The sequence below is a fragment of the Onthophagus taurus genome, chromosome 3, assembly GCF_036711975.1.
Source record: "Onthophagus taurus isolate NC chromosome 3, IU_Otau_3.0, whole genome shotgun sequence".
Taxonomy (NCBI): domain Eukaryota; kingdom Metazoa; phylum Arthropoda; class Insecta; order Coleoptera; family Scarabaeidae; genus Onthophagus; species Onthophagus taurus.
In genome coordinates this window covers 23,217,339-23,245,134 of record NC_091968.1, presented here as the reverse complement: position 1 = coordinate 23,245,134, position 27,796 = coordinate 23,217,339, and the positions used below count along the sequence as shown (strand labels likewise).

The window sequence follows — 27,796 nt, the reverse complement described above, 5'->3', positions numbered from 1 at the left end:
TTTGTGTTTATTTATAAATTGTAAAACTTATATTTAAACATTAATATTTCAAAAAAGAAGTACTTTGGAATATGACGGATAGATGGCGCTAATTTCATAAATAATTATTTTATTTTAAAACATTTCTGGTTTACGATATCTTATAATGAACATGTTTATTTATCAACAACGAAACTCAAGCAAAAATCATAGAAACATTTACAACGATTATTGGTTTGAGTACAATCTAATTAAAATGTCAGTTAAAAAGGTGATCTATGTCATGTAATAATATTAAAACGTATTAAAGGGGTAATTAATCTGAAAGAATCCAATTTAAACATTTGCTTTGTTTCTAAATTGTACATTATTGATGTTATATTAATTAAAAAGAAAATTTAAATATTGTTTCAAAAAAAGTACTTTGAAATATGACGCATAGATGGCGCTAATAACTCTGTAAAACAGTTCATTAATATTAAATAAGTTCAACAACGAAACTAAACCAACAATTATACAAACATTTACTATGATTATTTATTGGTTCGAGCTGTATATGTGGCATGGAATAATAAGTGGGGTTACGTACATTTCAGGTATATTCTAATTAAACTGTCAGTCAAAAAGGTAATTACTACTAATTAGTTATTTAAAAGTTTTAAACATATCAACGGGGTAATTAATCCATAAGAACCCTATTTAAACATTTGTGCTGTTTATAAATTGTATATTATTGATATCAAATCAATTAAAACTAAAATTTAAATAATGTTTCAAAAAAAGTACTTTGAAATATGACGCATAGATGGCGTTAATAACTTTAAAACAGTTCATTAATATTAAATAAGTTCAACAACGAAACTAAACCAAAAATTATACAAACATTTACTATGATTATTGGTTCGAGCTGTATATGTGGCATGGAATAATAAGTGGGGTTACGTACATTCCAGGTATATTTATTCTAATTGAACTGTCAGTCAAAAAGGTAATTACCACTAATTAGTCATTTAAAAGTTTTAAACATATCAACGGGGTAATTAATCCATAAGAACCCTATTTAAACATTTGTGCTGTTTATAAATTGTATATTATTGATATCAAATCAATTAAAACTAAAATTTAAATGTTTTAAAAAAATACTTTGAAATATGACGTATAGATGGCGTTAATAACTCTTTTATTTAAAACAGTTCATTAACATTAAATACGTTCAATAATTAAATAAGATTAAATAATCTAATAGCGAACATGTTTTTTGTCAACAACGAAACTAAAGAAAAAAATCATACAAATCTGTACTACGATTATTGGTTTGAGCTGTATATGTGGCATGGAATAATAAGTGAGGTTATGTGCATTCTAATTGAACTGTCAGTCAAAAAGTGAAGTATTAAAACATATCAATGGGGTAAGTAATTTAAAAAAGTTTGATAGACACATTTGCGTTGTTTATAAATAGTACATTATTAATGTCAAATCAATTGAAACTAAAATAGTTCTAGCTCTAGTGTTGGTTCTAGTTTTAGTATTACAAATTATATTATTTATTATATTCATTTAAACATTATTTGAAACAGCTAGCAAACAAAAGATGGCGCTAGTGTGAAATTAGAAATTTAAATTACACGGAATGACAGTTCGTGCTTGTGTCATTGAATAGTAAATGAAGTTAGCAATGCAAACATAACCCAACTTTTTTTTAGTGGTATTGAAAGATTAAATTGTTTAAAAATCGTTTTAATTATTTAATTTTTATTTCAATAACATGATTTGGATCTCCTCTAAAGTTTTTCCTTTAGTTTCAGGTAATTTAACCGATACAATCAATGTAATTATCAAGGTAAAACAACCTAAAAAATATATAGGGATATACATTCCATAAGATTCCTTTAATTCCCGATAGAAAACTACGCAAATTATCCCGGAAATTAAATAAAAACAATCAGCGACGGTCATCCCCTTTGATTTTACACTCATCGGAAATAATTCTCCGTTTAATATAAAAGGAACTATTCCGAGTCCCGACCTCATTCCAACTGCATACAATATAATACAAATAAACGGTATCCAATTGTGTGTTTTCGCCCAATCAGATTCTAGGTATTGCAACAAAGAATACGTGGCTAAAACAATTAACGTAGCTGATGTTGAAATTCCTGAAAAAATTAATAACTTTTTCCTTCCAATTTTATCAACGAAGAGAGTCGCAATAATTCCAACGATTAAAAGAGTGGATGAGAATAAAATAGCACCGTATTCCGATGGAAAGAAATGATCCGAAGTTTCTTTCAGAATTGTATTAACATTCATAAAAATAATCGGCACACAGGAAATGTTAACTAAACAAAAAACGATTACAACCAAAATTAAAGCTTTTCGATTACTTCTTGAACTTATTAAATCCATAAATCTCCCCTTTTCTTTTTCTTGTCTTCGAACGGCTTCTTCTAATTCATCAAGTTCAATTTTAACATTTTCGCTACATCTCAAAATTTTCAACGATTCTTCCGCTTTATTTCTTTGTTGTCTTTTTAAATAAAAATACGGAGATTCGCGTATAAAAATAAAAGAGATTAATGCGAATAAATTTATAAAAACGCCGATTAAAGCTGATTTATTAACCGATATAAACGGCCCGATTGTCATTATTATTAAAACACCAATCGTAAGTTGGATATAAGTTAGTCCATTTAAAGCCCCTCTTATATTTTTATCAGAAATTTCTGATATATACATTGGAATTGAAACATAACCAGTATCCGCACTCATTCCCGCCAAAAATCGGGAAACACAAAAAGTTTTTATGTCCGGATAAATCGCTATTAAACTCCAAGAAATAAAACTTGATAAAATCGCGCCGAAAATCGTGTTTTTTCGGCCGAATTTATCCGGAAAATACATCATGAAAGGTAAAGCTGTTAATCCGCCGATTAAATAAATTGTTTCTAGTAATGTTACATCGCTGTTGGTTAATGGAGGATGATTTAAGTCGGTTGAATTTAATTGTAGTTGTGGAGTTACGGATGATGACCAAGAATAATGCATTCCATCACTAATCATTAATAAATTAACTAAAATACAATAAATTATTATTAATTAATTTAATTAAAAAATATCTTACCAATAATCGTTGTAAATGCTTGTACGATTTTCCCTTTAGTTTCGCTGTCGAATAAAAACATGTTCGTTATTAAAGATTCCAAAACAGATATGTTATTCATAAAATAAACAATTTATTTTGTTAATCAATTCATGGTATTTGAATCGTTTCAACAATTTCTAATCAAAATTTTTAGTAAAAGGAATTTGTTTAACAAAATTATGTTTTAATGTTAATGAACGGTTTTAAAAAGTTATTGGCGCCGTCTATCCGTCATATTTCAAAGTACTTTTTTTGAAACAATATTTAAATTTTCTTTTTAATTAATATAACATCAATAATGTACAATTTAGAATCAATGCAAATGTTTAAATTGGATTCTTTCAGATTAATTACCCCTTTGATATGTTTTAATACTATGACATAACATAGATCACCTTTTTGACTGACAGTTCAATTAGAATGCACATAACCTCACTTATTATTCCATGCTACATATACAGCTAAAACCAATAATCGTAGTAAAGGTTTGTATGATTTTTTTCTTTAGTTTCGTTGTTGACAAAAAACATGTTCGTTATTAGATTATTTAATGTTATTTAATTATTGAACGTATTTAATGTTAATGAACTGTTTTAAATAAAAGAGTTATTAACGCCATCTATACGTCATATTTCAAAGTATTTTTTTTAAAACATTATTTAAATTTTAGTTTTAATTGATTTGATATCAATAATATACAATTTATAAACAGCACAAATGTTTAAATAGGGTTCTTATGGATTAATTACCCCGTTGATATGTTTAAAACTTTTAAATGACTAATTAGTAGTAATTACCTTTTTGACTGACAGTTCAATTAGAATATACCTGAAATGTACGTAACCCCACTTATTATTCCATGCCACATATACAGCTCGAACCAATAATCATAGTAAATGTTTGTATAATTGTTGGTTTAGTTTCGTTGTTGAACTTATTTAATATTAATGAACTGTTTTACAGAGTTATTAACGCCATCTATGCGTCATATTTCAAAGTACTTTTTTTTGAAACAATATTTAAATTTTCTTTTTAATTAACATAACATCAATAATGCACAATTTAGAATCAATGCAAATGTTTAAATTGGATTCTTTCAGACTTTGATTATATATAATATGGATTGAGCTAACTGAATATATCTACTAACAAAAATGTGGCTCAAGTTGAATAGACGCAGATGGAAAGCGATAATGTGAAAGTGTAACAAAGATAGACATAAAACGGTACTAAACAGACGGGCGCATGCGCACAAAAGTGTCAAACCTCTTCCATTTGACGTTTATCGTTTTGTTGTGTCACAGCCAGTCACACCGTTATGTTTAAAAATGTATTGTTTCGTGTGCAAAGTTCGCGATAATACAGTTTCACATCACCTGTAAGTATTATAAATGTTACTTCTAATTGATAGTTTTTTATCTTATAAATTAACGCACGCCCATTATATGTCAGTACGCTTCTATGTCTATCTCGGTTCGATCACCTTGCGCAAGCTATCTCTCTCGTTGGCTCAATCCATATTATATATAATCAGAGCTTTCAGATTAATTACCCCTTTGATATGTTTTAATACTATTACATAAAATAGATCACCTTTTTGACTGACAGTTCAATTAAAATGCACACAACCTCACTTATTATTCCATGCCACATATATTATACAGCTCAAACCAATAATCGTAGTAAAGGTTTGTATGATTTTTTTCTTTAGTTTCGTTGTTGACAAAAAACATGTTCGTTATTAGATTATTTAATGTTATTTAATTATTGAACGTATTTAATGTTAATGAACTGTTTTAAATAAAAGAGTTATTAACGCCATCTATACGTCATATTTCAAAGTATTTTTTTAAAACATTATTTAAATTTAGTTTTAATTGATTTGATATCAATAATATACAATTTATAAACAGCACAAATGTTTAAATAGGGTTCTTATGGATTAATTACCCCGTTGATAAGTAGTAATTACCTTTTTGACTGACAGTTCAATTAGAATATACCTGAAATGTACGTAACCCCACTTATTATTCCATGCCACATATACAGCTCGAACCAATAATCATAGTAAATGTTTGTATAATTGTTGGTTTAGTTTCGTTGTTGAACTTATTTAATATTAATGAACTGTTTTAAAGAGTTATTAACGCCATCTATGCGTCATATTTCAAAGTACTTTTTTTGAAACAATATTTAAATTTTCTTTTTAATTAATATAACATCAATAATGTACAATTTAGAATCAATGCAAATGTTTAAATTGGATTCTTTCAGATTAATTACCCCTTTGATATGTTTTAATACTATTACATGACATAGATCACCTTTTTGACTGACATTTCAATTAGATTGTACTCAAACCAATAATCGTTGTAAATGTTTGTATGATTTTTGCTTTAGTTTCATTGTTGATAAATAAACATGTTCATTATAAGAGATCGTAAACCAGAAATGTTTTAAAATAAAATAATTATTTATGAAATTAGCGCCATCTATCCGTCATATTCCAAAGTACTTCTTTTTTGAAACATTAATATTTAAATATAAGATTTACAATTTATAAATAAACACAAATGTTTAAATCAGAAATTTGTTGTTGTTTTGTTAATTACATTTTATTCATTGATATGTTTTAATACTTGGTCAATAAATGTCAATGTCAATCAGAAGAGGTTCAGTTTTTAAACTGACAGTTAAATTAGGTTATACATACCCCACTTATTCTTTTAAAACATCCCCTATTTCTTTGTAATTATTACTTTGTTAATTATTAATTCCAGTGTGTCGATTAGTATTAAATATATAATCGAATAGTGTTAATGTTTCTAAAGTAATTATCAAATTTTCTAGGTAAGATTTCTTCTCAAATAATAATATTAAAGTTTGTACGATATTCCCTTTAGTTTCGCTGTTGATTAAAAACATGTTCGTTATTAAAGATTCCAAAACAGATATGTTATTCATACAATAAACAGCAATTTATTTTGTTAATCAATTCATGGTATTTGAATCGTTTCAACAATTTCTAATCAAAATTTTTAGTAAAAGGAATTTGTTTAATAAAATGAAGTTTTAATGTTAATGAACGGGTTTAAAAAGTTATTGCCGCCGTCTATCCGTCATGATGGGTTGAGTTAAATTAATACGTTTAGTTGATTTTTTCAGATTTGTATTTCTGTTGCGCTTTTTGTGTTATTACTAACGTGACCATTTTTATTTCGACTCAAAACGGGACAACTTTAGGTACTTTTGTTTTCGGTTACATTCTTATTGATTTGACACTATATTTTAAACATTGACTTAAGTTATTTAGCAAACATTTAACAATTTTAATAATCAGGTGCATTTTAAAATTATTTAAACCTGTTTTTAAGTTATATATAAAAATATAATATTTCAAAAGAGTAACACAATAAGTATAATGAACATAATAAGTATAATAAATAATTAGTTATTTTCGGATTTTTTTGTATTTGTCGGAGGAGCAAATTTTCTTTAAAATATCTGGTTTACTTTTTAAATAAGTATGTAGTTGCAGACATGTTTTATTAATATTGTTTTTAGTAACTAAAATTACTAAAACTTAAAATAAGAGTTGCTATTCCTAATTGTGTTTTTTCGCTGGTCCATATTTTATTCATCAACGAAAAAACTCTTTCTACAGGTGCACAGGAAAAAATATAGAGTAAAAATCAACTCTAAAACATGGTTCAGATCGGTCCAATTTATTTAGAGTTATTTTTTTGCACTGTATAGTGTAGGTGAATAGATTAAAAATTTACACTAAATAGTGAGAAGATGGTGTTTATTAAATAGTGTAAAATCGTTACTCTATATGTAATCTAACTAGATGTTCGTGACTCTAATTAGATACATTTCTAATTTAATCAGTGTAAATTATTAAAAATTCGCTCTAATTTTACTCTATTAATTGACAAAGTATCACTAAATAGTGTGTATCTTCCACTTATTAGTGTTAATTTTTAATAGGAAGTGGAGTATTTTTAGGGAAGTTTTACGTTTGTTATAAAAATCAAAATTATAAAATATTTGTTTTTATTTTTACTTGTAATATATTGTTATAACTTAAATTTAAAAAAATTAAATTCTGTTTATATACATATATAACATATATAATACTTAATTCATTTTAAAGTTTCTACCGAGTCACCATCAAAACTGCATCTAATGAGAGTGCGGGAAGTTAGCCCCCCATTTTTAGATTTTTAAATTTTTTATTGTTCTAGATTGTTCTAGAGTTGTTTTACATTGTTCCAAAAATAAACAAATCGAAAAAATAAAAACTCCGCGAGAAAACCGAAAAAACAGGTTTTTTGACTAGCACCCCATTTTTGGAAAAATCAAATTTTCTTTGTTGTTCTGGGTTGTTCTAGTTGTTCTAGTTATTGTTCTAGAAAATCAAAATGATGGGATACAGCATTACGAAGTTATAACTAAAAATATGTTTGGCTGCCGAAATGTCTAGTTGATTGCTGTGACCATAGTTTTTCTATTATCAATTCCATATTACAAATATACAGTGTGTTCCCGGATTGTGTCCCCGTAAGGTATAATTGACGATAAATTTTTGAATTCAAATTCCATCTTTTGCAATTGAAGTCTGGATGTCATAAAATGAAATATAACCAAGTTTTACGTCAAATGTCCTCAAAGTACCAAAGTTAACGCAAGAAGTTTGTTAACCGTTGCAGGTAAAGTGGTCTTTCTGAACAATGTACAACAAAAATTGATTAAGATAAAATGTTTGTTATGTTAAATTATAGCGATGTGCCGAATTTTATTAATTTAGTATACAGGGTGGTCCGTTACTAATGGGACACAGAGCAACAGTGAATTCCTTACATATAATTATTACGATTTAACCCAATTTATCTTAGTCCAATTGTTAATAATAACGAAGATACAGATGGTTAAAGTTAATACTTTATTTTCGTTTTTCTTTAATAATTTCGTTGTCTCTTACATTATGAACATGAAAATTGGTACATTAGTATTTTTTTAGACGATAAATAATAAATTGGTATTAGTTTTGATTTCTTTTTCAGATGGCGCTGTCTACCTTAAAAAACCACCTTAAAGCAGTCATATCTTTTTCATCGTTAAAATTTTTACAACTCACATAACATAAAACAGTTTCTCAGACATTTTTACATAAATTTGGTATACCTATCAATATTCTCTAAAGTTCTCCGTTCCCGAGATAATCACTGTTTAAGCGCACATTGCAAAATTTCACTATGCTCAATAAACATTAGTTGGCGGTGAAAAAGTCTTTATTTACAATTGGACTAAGATAAATTGGGTTAAATCGTAAAATTATTACGATTTAATTCAATTTATCTTAGTCCAATTGTTAATAATAACGAAGATAGAGTTGGTTAAAGTTAATACTTTAATTTCGATGTTTTTTTAATAATTTCGCTTTTTCTTAAATTATGAACATTAAAATTTTTATATTATTACTTTTTAAGATGATAAATGATAAATTAGTATAGTTCTGATCTATCTTTCAGATATAATTTAACTATCCACAAACATAAGTTGATGTTACAAAAATATTAACATAATTACTATATTAAAAATCGATTTTAATAACGACTATAATTTATTTAAACATTTTAATAATAATAACATCGAACAAAAAGAGGAAACAATAATAACAATTAAAATGAGCTGCATTAGAGTAAGTGTTCAAAGTGACCACCGTTAGCTTCAATGCATTTTCCAATCCGTTTAGAAAATGATCTTCTTATGTTAAATAATATTTGTTCATTCCTAATGATATCCACTGCCTTTACAATTTTTTGCCACAGTTCCTCACGAGTTTCAGGATTGTCTTTGTAAACAAGGGATTTTACAAATCCCCATACGCAAAAATCCATAGGATTACAATCGGGACTTCGTGGTGGCCAAGTGTAATGACTACCTCGGCCAATCCATCTTCGTGGAAAATTCATATCGAGATAATCTCGCACTTGCCTGGAAAAATGGGGTGGTGCTCCATCTTGCATAAACCACATGACAGTCCAAATATTTAATGGTAACTCAGCCAACATATCGTCTACTTGGTTTTGCAAAAACTGTAAATAATTGTGGCCGTTCAAATTATTTGGTAATTCCCGCGGACCCACACCAAACATTTATTTTAAATTCATGTTGAAAATGCCGTTGCCGTGTCATGTGTGGGTTTTCAGTTTCCCAAACATGATAATTTTTAAAATTAAAAACCCCACTACGAGTGAATGTCGCCTCGTCAGTAAATAAAATGTTGGCAATAAACGATGGGTCAGAATTTTGCCGATTTTTGATAAAATTAGCAAATTCTAACCGAACTCTTAAATCACAAAATGGTATGGATACAGTCTTTCTTTTTTTAATATTCGTAGAATTGACGACTTGCTTAACCCGGTTGCAGCTGACAAACGTCTAGAGCTAACTTTTGGGTTGTTACTAACTCGTACTAAAACTTCATCTTCTTCATCAACGGAAATCTTTTTTGGACGACCTGTATTTCGTTTAGGACGAAATGAACCAGTCTCACCTAAGCGGTCATACAAATTTTTAAATAACTTGTGATTTGGTTGTCTTCTGTTGGGGTATTTTAATAAATATCTTCTGCACGCTTCCCTTCCATTAAACTTTTCTTGAGTGTATATGCACACCATATCACGCATTTCCGTGTTAGAAAAAAAAATATGCCGGGGCATTATTTCAAAGTAACAAATACATTGATTACAATAATGCTGAGCGTAAAATGAAACTGAATGTCAAACTGATTGTCTAGTGTTTGACTAAATAAAAACCTTGTCAACGCCAACTGATGTTACTGAGATATTAAATTTTGCAAAGTGCCCTTAAACAGTGATTATCTCGGGAACGGAGAACTTTAGAGAATATTGATAGGTATATCAAATTTATGTTAAAATGTCTGAGAAACTGTTTTATGTTATGTGAGTTGTAAAAATTTTAACGATGAAAATATATGACTACTTTAAGGGTGGTTTTTTAAGGTAGACAGCGCCATCTGAAAGATAAATCAAAACTAACACCAAATTATTATTTATTGTATTAAAAAATGATAATGGACCAATTTTCATGTTCATAATGTAAGAGACAACGAAATTATTAAAGAAAAACGAAAATAAAGTATTAACTTTAACCATCTGTATCTTCGTTGTTATTAACAATTGGACTAACATAAATTGGGTTAAATCGTAATAATTTAATGTAAGGAATTCACTGTTGCTCTGTGTCCCATTAGTAACGGACCCTGTATAAAAGAAAAAATGAGTTTTTTCTTGAAATTTTTTTTCTAATATTCCGTTTTACAATAAAAACAAATGACCTAAGTGAACTAACAATTATCATTTGATAGCTTAGCTTTAGCCTATTGTCAAATATTAATTAATCATGTTTACATTGCAACATAAAATATTTATAGTGCAGTGCTATGGATTGGTGAACATTAGTTACAATGCAGTTTTAAGGCAATTTGAGGAAAAAGTTGGATTTTTACTAGATAAAAAAACAATTAAGAGAGTTGAAAAAACACTTTGAAAAAACACTTTGAAAAAACATTTTTGGAAACGGGCAATGTGGAAAATAAAAGGAAGAAAAAAAAGCTTTTAGATGAAATGATGCAGGGTCGATTGTTGCAGTAACGAACGCAATGGATTACGGAAAGGTGTCGTTAAGAAAAAGGGCAGTTCAAGTTGGTATAAGTAAATCCCAATTACAAAGAATTTATCGAGAAAATAAAATATTGCCGTATAAACCAAAATTTCACCACACTGTCGAACTAGGTGATGAAGCAAAACGTTTAGATTATTGTTTGTGGCGTGTGTAGGAAATTTTGAAAGACAGAACTTTTTTAAAAAACATAATATTTTCGGACGAAGCATGGTTCACCATTAATGAAGTGGTTACATCGCAAAATTGTCGATTCTGGTCAAAGACTAATCCAAATTATCGCATAGCTTGTAAATGCTAGTATTCCCAGAAAGTGAATGTGTGGTATGCTGTTTCGTTGAACGGTGTTATTGGACCTTACTTCATAAACGGCAATTTGAATCAACACCGATATTTGGAAGTACTAGAAAATTCTTTATTTAATTATCTTGACGGCGCGGATTTAGAAGAACGCAATAAATTATATTTTCAACAAGATGGTTGCGGCCCACATTCGACCATTTTAATTAGAAATTTGTTAAATATGTTATTTGGAAAAAATGGATTGGCAGATATGGTCCGCAACCATAGCCGCCAAGAAGTCCGGATTTATCTATTATGGATTTTTATTTTCGGGGTTATGTAAAACAAAAAGTGTACACTAAAAATTTTAATAACAATTTAGAGACTTTAAAACAAAAAATTGAAACTGTTATTAGAGAAATTCCGTTAGACCATATTAGAAAAAGTTATAAACAATGTCGGAAAAGGGCTGAATTATGTGTTAGTGTTGGTGGTGGTATCATTGAATAAGCTTTTATGTTAATTTAGCTTAGATCGAAAATGTTTTGTTAATCTTATGATTTAAAAATCTGCATTTTGCTTTTATATCCTAAATTAATAAAATTCGGCATATCGCTATAATTTAACATAACAAACTTTTTATCTTAATCAACTTTTGTTGTACATTGCTCAGAAAGACCACTTTACCTGCAACGGTTAACAAACTTCTTGCGTTAACTTTGGTACTTTGAGGATATTTGACGTAAAACTTGGTTATATTTCGTTTTATAACATCCAGACTTTAATTGCAAAAGATGGAATTTGAATTCAAAAATTTATCGTCAATTTTACCTTACGGGGACACAATCCGAGGACACACTGTATACTTATTATAGCTAACGCAATCTGGAACAGCTATTATTTTCACTAGAACAACTCTCTAAAGAGCACTTTACTCTTTGAAAATTAAAGTTTTTCGAAGTTTCAGTCAGTAATTCTTGTGTCAGCGATTTTATATTACACAATAAGAATTAAAAAACATAGAACAATCTAAAATAATTCAAACTTTGCCGTTTCAAATTGTTCTAGATGTGTTTTACGTTTAACACGGACATTAATTTTGCAAAATCACATATTTTACACACAATTATTTCGAATTTTGCAATTTACGCCGATTAAGTTTTAAAAATTCGTATAAAATCCATTTTTTGGAATATGAGTTTGAAAATTTCCCAAAATGTTAATAAAAGTGTCCTCTTTCTAATGAACCAACACGTGTTGAAAAATAACTTTTAGTTTTTGAGAAATCAATATTTGAAGTTTTGATCAAATTTTCAATGTTGCAATTTTCATCGATAACTTTCAAAATTCGCTATAAAATTAATTTCTTGAAGAATCCTTTTGGAAATATCACCAATTATTAATTAAAGTATCCTCTTTTTAATGCAAAAAGCCGCTTTGAAAAATCACTTTCAGTTCTTGAGAAATAAATGTTTGAAATGATCGACAATTATTTCGAATTTTGCAATTTACGCCGATTAAGTTTTAAAAATTCGTATAAAATCCATTTCTTGGACTATGAGTATGAAAGTTCCCAAAATATTAATAAAAGTGTCCTGTTTCCAATGAACCAACACGTTTTGAAAAATTACTTTTAGTTTTTGAGAAAACTAAAAAATTTTCGATGTTGCAATTTTTAAAATTCGCTATAAAATTAATTTCTTGAAGAATCCTTGTGGAAATATCACCAATTATTAATTAAAGTATCCTCTCTTTAGAGTTGCTTCGTTAGCTAAATCACCATCAAAAAAGTTTATTTTGTATCTTGGATCCAAATAAGTTGACATATCTTATTAGCTTTCTTATTAATTTCATTTTTATTCAAATATCGCAATAGTGTGGCAATGTATATCACTTCAGAAATGCACCAGAGATTACAACCATAATGGACGAATAGAAATCCCGATGTCCAGCTTTTCGCAAAATCACTATCCGTTCCATTATTAGTTAAGATGATACTAGAGGGAAGATAATGTAGATTCGAACATTTTTTTTGGTAGCTGATGATTTGCCATTCTCATGACATGTTCAATCCATCTGAGACGATACCTTCAATCCCTCTATCGTTTTCGTATTCATTTTTATGATCCATATGTGGCAACCGGCCTAATAAGAGTTTTGTATATCCTGATTTTGGTTATTCTGGAGATGTTTGTAGACTTGATCAACTTTTTGTTAGCGTAGTAGCGTAACAGTAATGTCGTATTTATTTCATCCTCGTTCATTTAGTAACAGGTTTAAGTATTTTGTTTTTTCTACATTTAACCCCAGTCTAACCTTTTGGCCTCCTTTTATAGCTCATTGTAAGTTTCCCAGAGTTAGATCATCAAGGATCATCTTGGACCTATAGATAAATTGTCCCACTACATTATACTACTCAATATGAACTCTCTGCCACAGCTTCTATCCACAGAAACTCTTGCCTTAGCATTCTGTAACGTAGCTCTTGACGATCTGACAAATTTTTTTGATATGACACTTTGCTTCATGAAAAGATATAACTTTTCTTCTAAGAAAATATCACTTCTTGGTCTTCTGTTCGTCTTCTGGAACTGTTAATCGCAGTTCAATCCTCTGCATGCTCCGCATACCCAATATGTTATGCAGCCAATAATCTCACAACAAAAATATCTCTACATTGTGATACAGTAGGTTTAGTATGATCCTTGTTTATAGAGAATACTCTATAAATAATGATATGATGCCTGTCAATTTGTAGAGAACTGTATTTACTGATACTAAGCTCCTACGAGAGATGGCGCTACCGTATGACAACAATAAACAAGTTGTCAAGAAAAGTATTGTAAAGTTCAATTTATATTTAAAACAATAAAAAGCTTTATTAACAATATTCCGTATTCCCCAATACATTTAAAGAAGTATTTTATAAACTTCTTGATGTTGCAGTATATATTGATGACACGTGCTAAAGAAATTGCTTTGTTAATTGCACAAAATGCATTAAATACATTAAAATCATACAAAACCATTGTTCCAAAATGTCAAAATTAACACACTTAATTCATTTTAGTTACAAAAGATGTAAAAATAAAGTTACTGCCTTAATTAAAACTTGTCTAAACGAAATATTATGATTTATTATAAATTAAAATGTTGCTAAAAATAGATGGTAAACCAGTTTTATTTTCGTTGAAGCAAATTCGATTTCTTAATGCATAAAAATGTAATAAAACGAACATTTCGTGTAAATAAGACAACAATAAACAACATAGTGGAAGTCTGATGCAATATCTGGTTTCTTGTACATCATCTGGAAACCCTTTTTTGCATTGGTAATATTCCACTGCGAAAAAAATTTATTCCGACATTTTTAAACGTCTGGCATTTTTAATAACTTTTATAAATAGTTCCTCGGACTATGTCGGGTCAAAGTCTAAAATCGTACTGCATTTTTATTTAAATCGCTTTTCTTGTGATGTAGCATCCATTTTTTATTCTTTTACCTTAATATTTTAATAATTAATTAATGAAATTGCGTTTTATTTTCTTTTAGGATCGTTTATAATCTAATTTAAGTGAGCTTCTGGAAAATCGGGAAATCCTAATCATTTTTTTTTCATTGTGTACGTGATGTTGTCTGCGTCTTTGATGCAAATTACCCACCTGTTCACTTCGTGACCGACGACGTCACCAACTTCTCGATTATATATTCAGAATTCAACTGCGAAGACTCATTCTTGTGCTGTATTTCGTCGAGTAAAGTCTTGAAAAGATAATCCCAAAAACTTCTTAGAATCACTTCATGTGTCAATGAATTGTAGAACATCGTGTAACAGTTTAATTTTTGATCAATTTCCAATCGTAAGGTGAGATTTCCCCCAAATCTTTAATCTTATTATATTTATTAATATAAATTTTGTTGGTTTTTATTTAGATTGGATAAAAATTTACGTACTCGTAAAGGTAGTCGGAGAGGAAACGCTGGAAACCGCTTAGAACTTCAAGTATTAACTCAAATACACCACGTTCCGTAGCTACTCCAAATTGGGAGACATCACTTTTAAAGTTTTGCACATTTCTGCTTAAATTAGCTTTCTTATCGCCAATTTCAAAAATGGTTCAGGGAACATCGCACGACTACTACAGCGGGAAATTACCCGCAAATCAAGGTAACAACTTTTTCGATAAAACGTCGAAAAAGTCAGGTTACGAGGCCATACAAAAGTATCAACAAGATAAAAAGGAGGCGACCGCGAAAAAGGACGCATGGGGCCCGGTTTTCAAGGATAAAAATCATTTCAGCAGCTTACATCACTGCTAACAACAATTATTTCTTTATTATTATTATTATTAACCATTGTTAACATTTGTAATCATAACAAATTAATATGTAATATACGCTTGGACGGATTTTGATTTATTTTTGTATCTAAAATCAATAAAAACACCAATTAATCAAAAAAAATTAGCTTATTATTGAATTGACAGTTAAAAATTCAAAAACTAACCTAAAAAATATCATTATGTCAAATTATTTAGTTGCCATATTCACAATATTTTGAGTTTCATATAAAAAAAAATAATTTTTAATTATTTGTTATTAAAAAAAAACATTGAAATAATAAACTTTAAAAAAAATTTACATTTTTTAAGTAATAACCGAAAACCCCTTCATTTTTAACTAACTTCACGTTGTTAAATTGACAGCTTAAAATTTTAACCTCAAAGTGGTCGTGTCACTTTGACATCGCATTGTGAATTTATTAATTTTGTTCCTAACTGATGATACAACTGCCCCGTGGTAAGCGTTTAATCTATTATAAAATCCTTTATCCATTTATTAATCCCAAAATTTGTTTATAACGGCAATAATTAAAACGAGAAATAAAATAAATTCGTGAAAGGAATCTACCTCCAATAACAGACATTTGGATAACTTATTCATAAATCATAAAAAAAATTATTATGTAATAAATGGTTGGACGGATTTTGATTTGCTCCTTTTCTTTTGATACTTATAAAGAAGTTTTTCAACGAAAATAATGAATAAACCAATTAGAAATCCGAAAAATAACACGAAAAAGCTTCCTTGCATATCGTCCAAATTTACGGTGTGATTATTTGCCGCAGAAGTCGATCTTGATTTGTAACATCTATCTCGTTTCGGAAGATAATCTCTCAACCACTTTTGAATCAAACCGACTTGGTGTAAACGTTTTATCCTAAAAATTAAAAGATTAAAATACATAAAACAAAATACAGTATGCAAAATCGAATTATTCAATTATTCGGAGATATGGATTTTCCATACTGTAAATGCTTGATACAACTTTATCAATAATTAATCCATTTAAAAGTTATAATTTTAACTTAACTTCAAATTTCTCTCATTAAACGTCAAAATTGCCAAACGTCAAAGATAAAGGAAACTGTAATGTTGGTAAAGTCGATAAAGCAGAAATATAAAATTATAAATAAATAATTAATTATATTTTATAATATTATGATGATGATGAACTACTGTTATGCAAGATTTTTAATCGTGTTGTCCCCATTTTAATTGTTAAGCACTAGTCTTTCAAAAAAACTTCATTCTTTGAATTATTAATAATCTGATAGCTACGTTCAAACGTGGTGGAAGTTTGACGATTGTATGGGGATGTTTTTCAGTGGCAGAAGTCCGAAATCTTCATTTTATAGATGGACTATTGATATCTACTTTTGCTTTAACTTTTGTAAGTGAAATAAATCATCAAAAATATTTGAAATTTCTAATATTTCGGAGCTTATTCGAACACGGATTTTGCACACTGTAATTAAACTAACTCTTTATTAATCTTTTCTGTGTACGAGTTATCTTTAGCAAAAATCTTGAAATGCTTGTTACAACTTTATCAATAATTAATCCATTTAATAGTTATAATTTTAACTTAACCTCAAATTTCTGTCATTAAACGTCAAAATTGTCAAACGTCACAGGTAAAGAAAACTGTAATGTTGGTAAAGTCGATAAAGCAGAAATATAAAATTATAAATAAATAATTAATTATATTTTATAATATTATGATGATGATGAACTACTGTTATGCAAGATTTTTAATCGTGTTGTCCCCATTTTAATTGTTAAGCACTAGTTTTTCAAAAAAACTTCATTCTTTGAATTATTAATAATCTGATAGCTACGTTCAAACGTGGTGGAAGTTTGATGATTGTATGGGGATGTTTTTCAGTGGCAGAAGTCCGAAATCTTCATTTTATAGATGGACTATTGATATATACTTTTGCTTTAACTTTTTTAACTGAAATAAATCATCAAAAATATTTGAAATTCTTAATATTTTGGAGCTTATTCGAACACGGATTTTGCACACTGTAATTAAACTAACTCTTTATTAATCTTTTCTGTGTACGAGTTATCTTTAGCTAAAATCTTGAAATGCTTGATACAACTTTATCAATCCATTTAAAAGTTATAATTTTAACTTAACTTCAAATTTCTGTCATTAAACGTCAAAATTGTCAAACGTCAAAGGTAAAGGAAACTGTAATGTTGGTAAAAATCGATAATAACTCTTTTAAGTGAAATAAATCATCAAAAATATTTGAAATTTCTAATATTTCGGAGGATATTCGAATACGGATTTCGCATATTGTAATTAAACTAACTCTTTATTGATTTTTTCTGTGTACGGGTTATCTTTAGCCAAAATCAGCCCGATTCTTTCTTCACAAAATTCTTCTTTCCCCAACGCTAACCCGCAGGTATTTTTTAATAAAAATTGCTTCTTCATCATATATTGCAACCGCATTTTCCAATCGATGTACACATGGTGGCCGTTTTCGATGTTTTGAACCATATTTTGTTTATTAATCGATGCTTTTATTGATTTTTTAAATAATTCTTGATATTTTGGATCGTTCGATGTCTAAAAAGGAACATTTAATGATTTGTATTAGCAATCGTAAGACATTACTTTGGCTTCTTCTTCAAAAAAGCTATTTTGGGCAATAGTCCAAGTTAAAGAAGGATGATTCAAAACATCTTCAATAGTTGAAATGGGTTTATCGCTATTAGGGAATGTTAAAAACGCAACTAAATTTCCACAATACGTTGTAGATAAAACTAAAACGACTAACCACCAAGATCCGATGATTATTCTTGCGCTATCAGCATAAGGAAGATACATTCCCCCTTAAATGAAATTTTTAATTAATTAAAACGAATTTTATTCTCAATATTATTACCTTGTTGAAGTAAAGCGCCATAAACGTACCAAATACAATTATAAATTGATGATAAGCCTTTAACACTAATTCCATTGTATTCATAAACCGGGGTGAATTTATTCATTAAATATAAAATGGGCCCCATTAATAAAATTGCTGTTAATAAACTCAACCAAGTCTAAAAAAATTTATTTACTAATTTATTAATATTATTTAATTTAATGTTAATTATCTTACACTTTGTGTAAATGGTGACATAAATAACAAAGCTCGACTTAATTCTTTAGGTCGTGCAGCTAAAATTGTGTAAGTTTGGGTGCTAATTGGAAGAGTAAAATTAACTAAAGTTTTAGTTTTTTCGCTTATTGTAAAAGCGGAAGCTGCCATTAAAACTTTCCTCGTTCGTACTAAATTAATAATGACATCCGGAATCTCGTACGTTGAGATATCATTAAAATCATAATCGGAGTTTAATTTTGATGATGAAGTGTTTCCAATTGGGATTACAGCGTAAGAAAAGTTTAGATTTTTCGATAATTCATTAACGATATCTGCCACCATTCCACGAAACGTCACACTGGAATTATTCACTTCAATAACTTGCCACGGTGGGTTCTAAAAATCGCAATTACAATTATCCGAAACGTATTAAAGGTGATTAATTAATACATGGACCACAGCTAAAGATAATCGTCTTCCGCGAAATCCATGTGTAACGTGGGGAAATAAAACGTCGGTCATTAACGGGCCTTCTCTCGGTTTCCAATAACCGACTTGTAAAAGTTCAACGCTTAGAACTGAGGAGTTTCTTAAAAATTCTCTTCCCCATGTATCTCCGGCTTTCATCTGCCAAATTGTACAGTTATCGCACTCCCCATTTTGCGATAAATAACTTTTCATACTTTTTAATAAAAAATTTCGCCTCTCCGATTTCGTTGGCCTAATCGCTTCCCATTCTTCATCGGAAACTTGGCCGGCCAAATCGATTTCATCTAAAATCGCACTTTCTAAAGCTCGACTAAATGCATCTAAAACTTCTTCGATGTGACATTGAATTCCTTGCTACAAATAAAACATATTCATTAAAATTATAAATTCAAAACGCTGTCAAATGTGTCAAAAATAAAGAAAACTATCTAAAAGTTATGCGGTTAAAAATAAAATTTTTGTTACAAATTTAAAATTATCTTCTTAGTTTACAAATAAGGTTAATTAATATTATAAAATATTAATTATTTATTTATAATTTTTGCTTCATCGACTTTTACCAACATTACAGTTTTCTTTACTTGTGACGTTTGACGATTTTGACGTTTAAAGACAAATTTGAAGTTAACTTAAAATTATAACTTTTAAATGGATTAATTATTGATAAAGTTGTATCAAGCATTTCAAGATTTTAGCTAAAGATAGATAACCCGTACACAGAAAAGATTAATAAAGAGAAATGTGTCAAAAATAAAGAAAACTATCTAAAAGTTATGCGGTTAAGAATAAAATTTTTGTTACAAATTTAAAATTATCTTCTTAGTTTCAAAATAAGGTTAATTAATATTATAAAATATTAATTATTTATTTATAATTTTTGCTTTATCGCCTTTTACCAACATTACAGTTTTCTTTACCTTTGACGCCTTTGACGTTTCACAATTTTGACGTTTAATGACAGAAATTTGAAGTTAAGTTAAAATTATAACTTTTAAATGGATTAATTATCGATAAAGTTGTATCAAGCATTTCAAGATTTTAGCTAAAGATAGATAACCCGACACAGAAAAGATTAATAAAGAGAAATGTGTCAAAAATAAAGAAAATTATCTAAAAGTTATGCGGTTAAGAATAAAATTTTTGTTACAAATTTAAAATTATCTTCTTAGTTTAAAAATAAGGTTAATTAATATTATAAAATATTAATTATTTATTTATAATTTTTGCTTTATCGACTTTTACCAACATTACAGTTTTCTTTACCTGTGACGTTTGACGATTTTGACGTTTAAAGACAAATTTGAAGTTAACTTAAAATTATAACTTTTAAATGGATTAATTATTGATAAAGTTGTATCAAGCATTTCAAGATTTTAGCTAAAGATAGATAACCCGTACACAGAAAAGATTAATAAAGAGAAATGTGTCAAAAATAAAGAAAACTATCTAAAAGTTATGCGGTTAAGAATAAAATTTTTGTTACAAATTTAAAATTATCTTCTTAGTTTCAAAATAAGGTTAATTAATATTATAAAATATTAATTATTTATTTATAATTTTTGCTTTATCGACTTTTACCAACATTACAGTTTTCTTTACTTCTGATGTTTGACGATTTTGACGTTTAAAGACAAATTTGAAGTTAACTTAAAATTATAACTTTTAAATGGATTAATTATCGATAAAGTTGTATCAAGCATTTCAAGATTTTAGCTAAAGATAGATAACCCGTACACAGAAAAGATTAATAAAGAGAAATGTGTCAAAAATACAGAAAACTATCTAAAAGTTATGCGGTTAAGAATAAAATTTTTGTTACAAATTTAAAATTATCTTCTTAGTTTCAAAATAAGGTTAATTAATGTTATAAAATATTAATTATTTATATATAATTTTTGCTTTATCGACTTTTACCAACATTACAGTTTTCTTTACTTGTGACGTTTGACGATTTTGACGTTTCAAGACAAATTTGTAGTTAACTTAAAATTATAACTTTTAAATGAATTAATTATCGATAAAGTTGTATCAAGCATTTCAAGATTTTAGCTAAAGATTAATAAAGAGAAATGTGTCAAAAATAAAGAAAACTATCTAAAAGTTATGCGGTTAAGTATAAAATTTTTGTTACAAATTTAAAATTATCTTCTTAATTTAAAAATAAGGTTAATTAATATTATAAAATATTAATTATTTATTTATAACTCTATATTTTTGCTTTATCGACTTTTACCAACATTACAGTTTTCTTTACCTTCGACGCCTTTGACGTTTCACAATTTTGACGTTTAATGATAGAAATTTGAAGTTAAGTTAAAATTATAACTTTTAAATGGATTAATTATCGATAAAGTTGTATCAAGCATTTCAAGATTTTAGCTAAAGATAACCCGTACACAGAAAAGATTAATAAAGAGTTAGTTTAATTCCAGTATGCAAAATCATTTCAGATATTTTTGATGATTTATTTCACTTAAAACAGTTAAAGCAAAGGTAGATATCAATATTTCATCCATAAAATGAAGATTTCGAACTTCTGCCACTGAAAAACATCCCCATATCATCACCAAATTTCCACCACGTTTGAACGTAGGTATACTAGGTATCAGATTATTAATAACTCAACTGATTTTGAAGTTTTTTAAAAAACCAGTGTTTAACAATCAAAATGGGGACAAAACACGATTAAAAATCTTGCATAACAGGAGTTCATCATCATCATAATATTATAAAATATTAATTAATTATTTATTTATAATATTATATTTCTGCTTTATCGACGTTACCAACATTACAGTTTCCTTTACCTTTGACGTTTGGCAATTTTGACGTTTAATGACAGAAATTTGAAGTTAAGTTAAAATTATAACTTTTAAATGAATTAATTATTGATAAAGTTATATCAAGCATCATACCTTACAATTTTCTTCTGAACTAGTAACGTTGTAAACGAAAGCAACGTTATCTCCTTCTTTTAAATGTTTAATCACATCCAAATTGGTTTCATTTTTCAGATCGGCGTTTGAAATAATATATAACCATTGACTTTCGGTGTTTACCAGCTTTAAATTTTTCGAAATATCCATAACTAAAGGAACCAATTCGATTGAAATCATCACCAAATAATTCGTGCCGATGTTCCTCCATTTCAAGCTGGTTAAAACTTCCCGGACGTAATGAATGTTATAAATCGATGAATAATTTTGGGTTAGCTCCATTAAAGCAATCGTCGAAGCCGTGGCGGCGATATCAACGTTATCCAAAGTTAAGGAAGTTAAAACTCTTGTTATCATATCTCTACCTAAATTTTATAACAAGAAAAATGGGTTAAATGAAATTATTTAAAGGAGTTTTTAGTACTTAAAGTGAGATCGTAAAGAACTGTAACGGAATTCCAATTATACGCTTTATTTGAGCGTAAATCTAAAATGATTTGGGGTAGTTCTTGGCCTTGCATTATTAAAGGGATTGTAAATGCTAAATCTTGAGGTAATCTTGGACAATCGCTTTCTGCGGATTAAAAAGGGATTAAATTGGATCAAAAATGTTATCTTTTTAATTACCTGATATGGCCATAAATAAAACGTGTTCATTTCTTGCAACGTCGAATAACCTCCAAGTATCAGAACACGAAGCGACGCTTAAAATCGCCGAAAAATCTTTTTTGATTTTTATACTCGTCCAAGAGTAAAAAATCACGTTTAATCCACCATTTTTAAGCTTTTCACGTTTAATAAAACCCACGTAAGTCTCAACCACATCTTTTATATTCGCATAATCATCTCCTAAATACTCTTTATCCAAAATGACCGCTAAATCAAATAATAAAACGTTACTTTTGAAATAAATGCGTTAAATTATTTACCCAAAGTGGCGTTTGTAGTCAATAAAGATGGAAAGTTGTTTCCAAAAGTTGATGGAAACGTTAAAATCATCAAAAATGTTAATGATAACATTTTTGTGATAAAATTACAAATGAAATTACATCTTCTTTATATACCGGTATTAAAAAACGAATTAATAACAAAACTGATTGGTTTCTTAATCTTTTACAAGAAGCAGGTGTTCTCATCGATGGATACACACAAAATTGGATCAAAAGGGGTGATTACCCAGAACTGTCTCAACACTTAAAGGTCAAAATTAATTATTCAATCTCATCGGATTAAAGCGCCACACATCATAAAATTATAAATAAACGTCTAATTAAATTTATATAAATGTTTTTTTTTAATTATTAAGTTATTAGTTAAGAAATTTAAAAAATATTAAAAATTGTAAAATTTATTAAAAGCCATCTATCGGTTGAATACGTATTAAAAAATTACAGAAATCTGTAGTTTATTGATTTATTATTTGACGTTTGTAAATCTAACTTAAAAAAAATTATTATTAAGTTTTAGTTTAATGAAAATATACAATATACTAATATCTTATGCTAACTAGCGCTACCTACCACTGCTACTAGAACTAACACTAGACTTTCTAGTTCTAGGTCTAGTGTTAGTTCTAGTTTTAGTTTAATAAAAATATATAATTATGCTAACTAGCGCTACCTACCACTTAAACTAAAACTAAATCATAAATAAACGTCTAATTAAAATTTATATCAATTTTTTTTTTAATTATTAAGTTATTAGTTTAAAAATTTTAAAAATATCAAAAATTTCAAATTTATTAAAAGCCATCTATCGGTTGAATACTTATTAAAAAATTACAGAAATCTGTAGTTTATTGATGAATTATTTGATATTTGACGTTTCTAAATCTAACCTAAAAACAATTATTATTAACAATACGATTAATTATTAAAAATAATGGCAAATGCAACAACAAATTTAACAGTTTCGTAACTATTAAAAACAAAAAGTGAATTAGACGACGAACCGAAGAAAAAATCGCGCGAAGATTGGCGTAAAGCGAAAGAATTAGAAGAAACAAGAAAAGCGAGTAACTTCTTGATGAAGAAGGTAAAGATATAAACCCTCAATACATAGCGATAGCACCTTGGTATTACGGAACAAGTGGGCCCACCTTAAAACATCAACGACACAGAAAATTGGATCAAAAAGGGTGATTACCCAGAACTGTCTCACCCCTTAATAGTCAAAATTAATTATTCATTCACATCGGATTAAAGCTCCACACATCATAAAATCATAAATAAACGTCTAATTAAATTTATATCAATTTTTTTTTTAATTATTGAGTTATTAGTTTAAAAATTTTAAAAATATCAAAAATTGCAAATTTATTAAAAGCCATCTATCGGTTAAATACGTATTAAAAAATTACAGAAATCTGTAGTTTATTGATGTATTATTTGATATTTGACGTTTCTAAATCTAACCTAAAAACAATTATTATTAAGAATAGGATTAATTATTATAAATAATGGCAAATGCAACAACAAATTTAACAGTTTCGCAACTATTAAAAACAAAAAGTGAATTAGACGACGAACCCAAGAAAAAATCGCGCGAAGATTGACCTAAGGCAAAAGAATTAGAAGAAGCAAGAAAAGCGAGCAACTTCTTGATGAAGAAGGTAAAGATATAAACCCCCAATACATAACGATAGCACCTTGGTATTACGGAACAAGTGGGCCCACCTTAAAACATCAACGACACACAAAATTGGACCAAAAGGGGTGATTACCCAGAACTGTCTCCCCCTTAATAGTCAAAATTAATTATTCAATCCCATCGGATTAAAGCTCCACACATCATAAAATCATAAATAAACGTCTAATTAAATTTATATCAATTTTTTTTTTAATTATTGAGTTATTAGTTTAAAAATTTAAAAAATATCAAAAATTGCAAATTTATTAAAAGCCATCTATCGGTTAAATACGTATTAAAAATTACAGAAATCTGTAGTTTATTGATGTATTATTTGACATTTGATGTTTCTAAATCTAACCTAAAAACAATTATTATTAAGAATACGATTAATTATTAAAAATAATGGCAAATGCAACAACTAATTTAACAGTTTCGCAACTATTAAAAACAAAAAGTGAATTAGACGACGAACCGAAGAAAAAATCGCGAGAAGATTGGCGTAAAGCGAAAGAATTAGAAGAAGCAAGAAAAGCGGGTACAGCCCCCGCAGCTGTTGATGAAGAAGGTAAAGATATAAACCCCCACATCCCTCAATACATAGCGACAGCACCTTGGTATTACGGAACAAGTGGGCCTACCTTAAAACATCAACGACCTCAAGATGACAAAGAAGGTAATTTCTCAAAATTGGATGAATGGTACAAAAGAGGCGTTGATAACGCGAGAACCATCACTAAATATCGTAAAGGCGCATGTGAGAATTGTGGGGCAATGACCCATAAAAAAAAAGATTGCATGGAACGCCCCCGTAAAGTTGGGGCTAAATTTTCTGGGGCCAGTATAGCCCATGATGAGTTTATCCAGGCTAATTTAAATCTATCGTACGATGGGAAAAGGGATAGATGGAGCGGATATGACCCATCAGAACATAAAGCGATTATCGAGGAGTTCCAAAAAGTCGAAGAGGCCAAAAGACAATTACGAGCTGATAAATTAGACGCTCAAGATAGTCAAGACGACGAAGACGAACGCCAAGATGAAGATAAATATGTAGATGAAGTTGATATGCCCGGAACGAAAGTCGACAGCAAACAAAGAATAACAGTTAGAAATTTAAGAATTCGCGAAGACACCGCGAAATATTTAAGAAATTTAGACCCAAATTCAGCTTATTATGACCCAAAAACACGATCGATGAGAGAAAATCCCAATCCAAAGCTAGATGATATGTATTCGGGCGAAAATTTTGTTCGATTTACCGGAGATACAAGAAAACATGCAACAGCTCAATTATTCGCTTGGGAAGCTTACGAGAAAGGTGTGGACGTCCATTTATTAGCAGAACCAACAAAATTGGAGATGTTACAAAAAGAATACGACAGCAAAAAAGAACAATTTAAAACGAAAGTTCAAAAAAGTGTTTTAGAAAAATACGGAGGCGAAGAACACTTAGAAGCACCCCCAAAATCACTTTTACTCGCCCAAACCGAAGATTACACCGAATACTCCCGATCGGGAAAAATCCTAAAAGGACAAGAAAAAGAAATAATTCGTTCGAAATACAAAGAAGATATTTATATTAATAATCACACCTCCGTTTGGGGTTCTTATTGGACCAACGGAAATTGGGGTTATAAATGTTGTCATTCGTTCATTAAAAATTCTTATTGTCTTGGAGAGGCAGGTTTTGAAGTTAACAAACCCGATGGTTTTGGTTTTGATGAAATTAAAATTGAAGAAAATAAAGTTAATAACGAAGAAATAAAGTTGGCGTCGTCTGAAAATTCTTCCAGTGATGATGAGAATGAAATTAAGAAATCAAAAAAGAAAAATAAGAAGAAAAAATTGAAAGAGAAGAAGAAGTTGAAGAAGGTGGAAGATAAATTGCAGAAAGCTTTGGAGAAAGAAGATGAACAACAAAAGTTTGCGGGGGAAATATTGAAAATGGATGAAAGGAAGCGGCCCTATAATAGTATGTACGAAGTTAAGAAACCTACCGAAGAGGAAATGGAGGCGTATTATATGAAGAGGAGGAGAGAGGATGATCCGATGAATCAATTTATTTAGGATTATATGGAATACTTATATTTGAAATGTCTTTTAATAATAATACTAATAATAAATAAGAGTTATAATAAAATATTCTTTTAAAATCATTTAACCTCAAAATGTCAAAATTAATTTTTGACGTTTTGAGGTTATAATAAAAAATAGAATTGATTCATTAAATAAATCAATAAATGAAATAATTTCATTAAAAATATTGCTTTAAAAACTAATATATAAATTAATATTTTTACTTACAATTAAGATTGTGTGAAATCAATAATCTAAAATCAAGTTCAAACGACTTAAAAATGACGAAAAACTACATAGTGTTTAACTGCTTTATCGACTTTTACCAACATTACAGTTTTCTTTACCTTCGACAAGTTAAATTTTGACGTTTAACATTTGAATGGCAAAGAAAAGTAAGGTTAAATCATTAAAATTGATTGAAAATTATAAGTTTTAAATGGATTACTTATTGATAAAGTTGTAGAATATTGAAAATAGACGAAAGGAAACGGCCATATAATAGTATGTACGAAATTAAGAAACCTACCGAAGAGGATATGGAGACGTATTATACGAAAAAGAGGAGAAAGGATGACCCGATGAATCAATTTATTTGATTATATATAATATGGATTGAGCCAAGGAGACAGATACCTTGCGCAGGGTGATCGAATCGAGATAGATATAGAAGCGTATTGACATGTAATGGGCATGCGTTAATTTTGGCGGTAAATAATTTATAATACTTACAGGTGATGTGAAACTGTATTATCGCGAACTTTGCACACGAAACAATACATTTTTAAACATAAAGCTGTGACATAAACCAATTATATGTATATAATCAAATGTTTGTATACAAAACGATAAACGTCAAATGGAAGAGGTTGCGTTTGCACACTTTTATGGGCATGCGCCCGTCTGTTTAGTACGGTTTTACGTCTATCTTTGTTGCACTTTCACATTATCGCTTTCCATCTGCGTCTATTCACCTTGAGCCACATTTTTTTTAGTAGATATATCCAGTTAGCTCAATCAATATTATATATAATCAAAGTATGGAATAGTTATATTTAAAATGTGTTTTAATAATAATAATAAACAAGAGTTTTTAATAAAA

At 28.6% G+C, this 27,796-nt stretch overlaps 4 protein-coding genes across 5 annotated transcripts; 2 read left to right on the top strand and 2 right to left on the bottom strand.

Annotated features, from left to right (window-relative positions):
- Positions 1 to 1,714: 1,714 nt before the first annotated feature.
- Positions 1,715 to 14,826, bottom strand: LOC111429129 (facilitated trehalose transporter Tret1-like). Its single transcript, XM_023064948.2, has 3 exons — positions 14,780 to 14,826; positions 3,104 to 3,147; positions 1,715 to 3,053 (listed from the first exon to the last, which is right to left on the bottom strand). Exon 3 carries the CDS (start codon positions 3,040 to 3,042, stop codon positions 1,735 to 1,737), a length of 1,308 nt encoding a protein of 435 aa, XP_022920716.2. The 5' UTR covers positions 3,043 to 3,053; positions 3,104 to 3,147; positions 14,780 to 14,826; the 3' UTR covers positions 1,715 to 1,734.
- Positions 14,280 to 27,796, bottom strand: LOC111429127 (Ionotropic receptor 93a). 2 transcript variants are annotated; one of them, XM_023064944.2, is made up of 10 exons: positions 26,923 to 27,796; positions 22,615 to 22,863; positions 22,412 to 22,561; positions 21,967 to 22,352; positions 19,013 to 19,405; positions 18,581 to 18,958; positions 18,362 to 18,521; positions 18,091 to 18,308; positions 17,783 to 18,042; positions 14,280 to 16,338 (listed from the first exon to the last, which is right to left on the bottom strand). In XM_023064944.2, the coding sequence occupies exons 2-10, from the start codon at positions 22,625 to 22,627 to the stop codon at positions 16,080 to 16,082; spliced, it is 2,217 nt and encodes a 738-aa protein (XP_022920712.2). In that variant the 5' UTR covers positions 22,628 to 22,863; positions 26,923 to 27,796; the 3' UTR covers positions 14,280 to 16,079. The 2 variants fall into 2 exon arrangements, with proteins under 2 accessions (XP_022920712.2, XP_022920713.2); XM_023064945.2 differs by lacking the exon at positions 26,923 to 27,796 and adding an exon at positions 22,917 to 23,271.
- Positions 14,897 to 15,527, top strand: LOC111429109 (uncharacterized). Its single transcript, XM_023064917.2, has 2 exons — positions 14,897 to 14,982; positions 15,051 to 15,527. The coding sequence occupies exons 1-2, from the start codon at positions 14,927 to 14,929 to the stop codon at positions 15,148 to 15,150; spliced, it is 156 nt and encodes a 51-aa protein (XP_022920685.1). The 5' UTR covers positions 14,897 to 14,926; the 3' UTR covers positions 15,151 to 15,527.
- Positions 24,935 to 26,758, top strand: LOC111429128 (Pre-mRNA-splicing factor Slu7). Its single transcript, XM_023064947.2, has one exon. It carries the CDS (start codon positions 25,021 to 25,023, stop codon positions 26,683 to 26,685), a length of 1,665 nt encoding a protein of 554 aa, XP_022920715.2. The 5' UTR covers positions 24,935 to 25,020; the 3' UTR covers positions 26,686 to 26,758.

Coding starts and splice junctions, on each gene's coding strand:
- LOC111429127 (XM_023064945.2), bottom strand. CDS start 23,007: ATGTTATCATTAACATTTTTGATGATTTTAACGTTTCCATCAACTTTT. Junction 18,309..18,361: donor TGGCGCTTTACTTCAACAAG/GTAATAATATTG, acceptor ATTTCATTTAAG/GGGGAATGTATCTTCCTTAT. Junction 18,043..18,090: donor TTTTTGAAGAAGAAGCCAAA/GTAATGTCTTAC, acceptor GTTCCTTTTTAG/ACATCGAACGATCCAAAATA.
- LOC111429128 (XM_023064947.2), top strand. CDS start 25,021: ATGGCAAATGCAACAACTAATTTAACAGTTTCGCAACTATTAAAAACA.
- LOC111429109 (XM_023064917.2), top strand. CDS start 14,927: ATGAATTGTAGAACATCGTGTAACAGTTTAATTTTTGATCAATTTCCA. Junction 14,983..15,050: donor GATCAATTTCCAATCGTAAG/GTGAGATTTCCC, acceptor GTTTTTATTTAG/ATTGGATAAAAATTTACGTA.
- LOC111429129 (XM_023064948.2), bottom strand. CDS start 3,042: ATGATTAGTGATGGAATGCATTATTCTTGGTCATCATCCGTAACTCCA.